Raw genomic sequence first — 4,393 nt, 5'->3', positions numbered from 1 at the left:
TTTTTTTTTTTTTTTTTTACTCTTATGGCCTTTTTTCATTTCAGCAACTACATACGCTTGAGAAAGATTTAGTATCTGCCTGTGACCTTCTCGGAGTCGGAGCAGAGTACGCTCGGGTGGTGGGATCAGAATATACCAGGTGAGTTCCCAGGACTTTTTGCCTTCCCTACAGAAAATACTTTTTTTTTTTTTTTTTTTTTTTTAATTTGGAGATATCCTGCTTCTCTTTAGAGATGTGATTGCTGTGGTGGTTTTTAAGGGAAACCAGTATTTTGTGTTCACTTAGATCTGAAAGTTCCTCCAGCTCTTTCCTTTTGCTTTTAAAACCAAAAAATGTCCAATAAGACTCTGGAGAGGCTTTTAATGAAACTGAACTTTATTGTCTTTGTCAGCGAAAGTTTTCCCAGTCACCTGGTTTGGCCTTAGAAGCTGGTGTCACTGGAAACTCTTGGAACTGGAACTGTCCAAAGCTCGAATGCAGACCTCGGGGTCTGGGATTTTGATTTTTGGGGCTATTCCTTTCTAGCTTTGGAACGTGCTTTCTGCAGCAGGTTCTTTAATACTCTCTTGTCTGTTCTCTTTGAGCAGCAGATTTATTTATTTTTTTCCTCAGGGCTTGTATATAAGGTTGTGATTTTTTTTTTCTTTTGAGTGTGACATCTTTCTGTTTCCTTTCAGAGCGCTGTTTCTGCTAAGCAAGGGGATGGTAAGTTTGATGCACTTTTAAAATAATCTGTTTGCTTGTGTAACTGTTGCACTGCACGGTTTGCAAAGCAATGGAACGTAACTTGCTTGAACTTAGGCAGCTTGATTTAAAGGGTTTTACGTGCTTTTCTCTGCTTTATATATTCTGTTTTGTTCATGTGAATGAGCATAGTGTAAAAATATATCTGGGATGAGCCTTAAGTCTGCAGAATTCTTGTGAAATCCTTATGAATAGATTTGGATTTTTATCTCTTTTATTAATTATGACACATCATTTTCTGACAGGAAAAAGGATAACTGCAAATTGTCACCAGAGCCCTTGTAATTAGAGATGAAAAATCTGGTTTTGATCTGCTACATCGATGTACTTGGGGCTCTGCTGTGGTTCTCTGGGTGTTTAAGCTGTTTAAGACAAAAATAACGATTTTCTTTTTCTTTCAAATTCCAGCTCCTTCTAATGGAACGAAAGCTGCAGGAGGTGCACCCGCTCCTTACTCTTTGCGGGCAGATCGTCGAGAACTGGCAGGGGAACCCCATCCAGAAAGAGTCGCTGCGCGTCTTCTTCTTAGTCCTGCAGGTCACGCACTACCTGGACGCGGGGCAGGTACGTGCCTGCTGTGCTGCTCGTGGTTCCCTTGCCAGAGCTGCCCAGAAACTGCTGCCTCAGAAGTAGTAGGTGATCTGGGGGGATTTTTTTTACCGTACCACGCGCTTTGTTAACGAATCCTCATTTCTGTAGATTTTGATGACAAATGAAGTGAAGGAATTATACTAATTTCTTCTTCCCCGTGGCGGCCGCTCTTGCTTCCCTGTACTACTGGTGGAGTAACAGCCCTCGTGCATCGTTTCGGAAGGCACTTGGCTGCCTCTCGGTCTCACTGATCCTTGTTAACCCTGGAACAGGCCTAAAGCAAGCCCTGTTGTGTCACGCTGGTGGTGTGATTTATGCGAAATCATTTCCTCAATCTGGGGATTATTTATTGCCTGGCGACTTTATCCTAACTCAGTAGATGTCGGAGCATCTGGGCGGCAGCAGCCGCTTCTGAGGCAAGTTGTCCTTCGCAGGTGAAGAGCGTGAAGCCGTGCCTGAAGCAGCTGCAGCAGTGCATCCAGACCATCTCCACGCTGCACGACGACGAGATCCTGCCCAGCAACCCCGCCGATCTCTTTCACTGGCTGCCCAAGGAACACATGTGTGTGCTTGTCTACTTGGTGAGAAGCTGCTTTTTTCCCTTTTTTTTTTTGGCTAATTAACGAGAAATGGGTTAAAAATTGCTCGGAGCCAGCAGCACCAGACCCTGCAGCCTAATTCTGTGAGGGTGTTGCTCCCAGGGGTGTCAGGGTTTGCAGAGGCTGTGCAAGAAGCCTGAGTATTGGGATGTAACTTTATTCATATCCAAGTGAAACAGAATCTGATGAACTCGCACCAAGCAGAGCTCTGTTGGCTCGTTTTTACCAACAGAGTGACAGTCTCGAGTCACATCCCTGAAACAAGTTGCCCAACTTCTTGAACATGATTATAATCTGGAACGATGTGGAAAACTAATTTCAGAAGGTGCTCGCTGAGGAGTTGCGTGAACTCCCAGCGCTTTCTTCTTTGCAAAAATAATTTATTTGCTGATCTCTTCCCTGGGTTTTCCGGCAGGTGACGGTGATGCATTCCATGCAAGCAGGATACCTGGAGAAGGCTCAGAAGTACACAGACAAAGCTCTCATGCAGCTCGAGAAGCTAAAAAGTAAGGATCAGGGTTATCGTTTAGCTCATGCCACAGGACTCCATTATTTGTTGTTGCTAATTTAAATTAAAACAAACCCACAGCAGCCTTAGCTCCCTGGGACAGCCTGCTGTCCCTTTTCTGCTGCATCTAAAAATTTTATTTTAAAACTGGGTGGTTATTTTGAATATAGAAACCAAGTTTCAGGGGGGATTATTGTGACCCAGTGGGGCTGTAAATAAAGGCATTTTCCTGCTGCCTTTCTGATTGTTCGTTTATTGGGGTATCCGAGCCCTTGAGTCTCTGAAACAAGCACGTGCTCCCAAGGAGTTGTTCCTTCACTGATGCTCAGACTCCCACTGCTGACAGTTCAGGCATCGTGGTTTGGGTGGGATTTGGGGGTTTTTATGGTGGTTTGGTCGGTTTTCTGGGTTTTTTAAACCTCTACCATCCATCCCCTGGCACATGGAAGAGGAGCTGGACGATGTGCTGCCTCTCCTCACACTAAAGATACGGCTCTAGGTTTCCACGAAGGAGTTTTGTATCGAAATCTTGCGGAAGCACGTGCAGCGGGAGCTGCCGGGGCGCGGGCCAGGCTGCGAGGTCGGGACGTGACCATCCCTCACCAGGTGACTTGTGTTCCCGTTTCAGTGCTGGACTGCAGTCCTATCCTGTCGTCATTCCAAGTGATTTTGTTGGAACACATTATCATGTGTCGGCTTGTCACGGGACACAAAGCCACAGCGCTGCAGGAGGTGAGGAAGGGGCTTCGAGCGTTTCCCCGGGTTGGGGATGGATGCAGCGAAACTCCGAAAACAGGAGTTTTCGTTCTGCTTGGGCTCGGGTGGGGATTCCACTGCTGCCAGGTGTAGGCAGGCGTAGTGGTGCTTGGGACACCGCAGCTCTGAAGCCTCCTAGGGAAACATTTTATTTAAGATCTATTTCGATATTTTATTTAAGAGCAGTTACTGCTGGAGTCAGTGAGAGCTGGTTGGCGGCGCCAGCTGATGCCTTCCGGCTCGCCCGTCGCAGCCTCACTTGGGTCCTTTCCCTTTCCCTCAGATTCACCACAGAGTGGGTCTTCACTCTTCCTGTCTCATCCAAGTATTTCTCTATTTTTAAAGTTCCCTGACTTTCTGCCCTTCTCTCTTACACAATTGGGGGCTAGGAAGAGAGGGACCGTTATTTAACGCAGGAGGGTGCTGTGCTTTTTTTGTTTCCCGTTCTCCCAGTCATTTTTAAATCCTATTCATCTGCCCCTTATTCATAGGGCATCCCGCTGGATCACCTCACCCTCTGCTGCCCCCCTCCTCCTGAATGCTCCGGGGGCGGTGAGGGGAAATCAGGTTCTGGCTCAGAAAACTCACTGGAAGCACAAACCCCGCAGAAGCTTTTTGTTCTGTTTTTTCTGTTGGGTGGCCAATTTTTAATCCGCAGCGTGTCAGAAGGGAGCCGGGACTCGCTTTGCAGGTGGTGCCACCATATGGTGAAGCTGCTGCAAAGCAAATAATGCAAAACCAGTTTGAGTGTGGGCTCGTGTGGGAGGAGTGTGTGTGGAGCAGCGCGGAGACCTTGGCTTGAGGCAAACCCAGCCTCCGCTTTTCCTTCCAAGCGTGACTCGGGAGTCCTAAACCAATGGCTGAAACCTTCCGAGCGACGTGTATGATGCAAGTAGATGGATTTAGAGAATAAGATTAAATGGAGAGGAAAAAAAAATCTTAAAATATCTTTTCTTTTTTTTCTTCTAACAGATTTCACAAGTCTGTCAGCTCTGCCAGCAGTCTCCCAGACTGTTTTCGAACCACGCTGCCCAGCTGCACACTCTGTTAGTAAGTGTCTGTGAGCGGTGGGAAACTTTTGACTCTTTTGGAAGACTTGTGCTCGTTGCCACGAGATCCTAGTGAGGCAGACAGCTACATTTCCTGCCTGGGGGCACTTCTGCCTGGTGGTAATTCCTGATTTTAAAACGAGAT

The 4,393-nt window shown here is 46.8% G+C and overlaps 1 protein-coding gene across 1 annotated transcript in view; it reads left to right on the top strand.

Annotated features, from left to right (window-relative positions):
• MAU2 (MAU2 sister chromatid cohesion factor) overlaps positions 1–4,393 on the top strand; it is a gene marked incomplete at its 5' end in the record, with an annotated part of 13,287 nt that overhangs the window by 2,989 nt on the left and 5,905 nt on the right. The window contains 7 exons of the mRNA XM_009873453.1: positions 45–139; positions 679–706; positions 1,154–1,309; positions 1,771–1,917; positions 2,351–2,441; positions 3,072–3,175; positions 4,172–4,249. Of these exons, the coding sequence (XP_009871755.1) occupies positions 45–139; positions 679–706; positions 1,154–1,309; positions 1,771–1,917; positions 2,351–2,441; positions 3,072–3,175; positions 4,172–4,249 (699 nt within the window). The remainder of the gene's footprint in view (positions 1–44; positions 140–678; positions 707–1,153; positions 1,310–1,770; positions 1,918–2,350; positions 2,442–3,071; positions 3,176–4,171; positions 4,250–4,393) is intronic.

The sequence above is a fragment of the Apaloderma vittatum genome, unplaced genomic scaffold (genome assembly GCF_000703405.1).
Source record: "Apaloderma vittatum isolate BGI_N311 unplaced genomic scaffold, ASM70340v1 scaffold15967, whole genome shotgun sequence".
NCBI classification, from domain to species: Eukaryota; Metazoa; Chordata; class Aves; order Trogoniformes; family Trogonidae; genus Apaloderma; species Apaloderma vittatum.
This window is presented reverse-complemented; position numbering and strand designations above follow the sequence as displayed.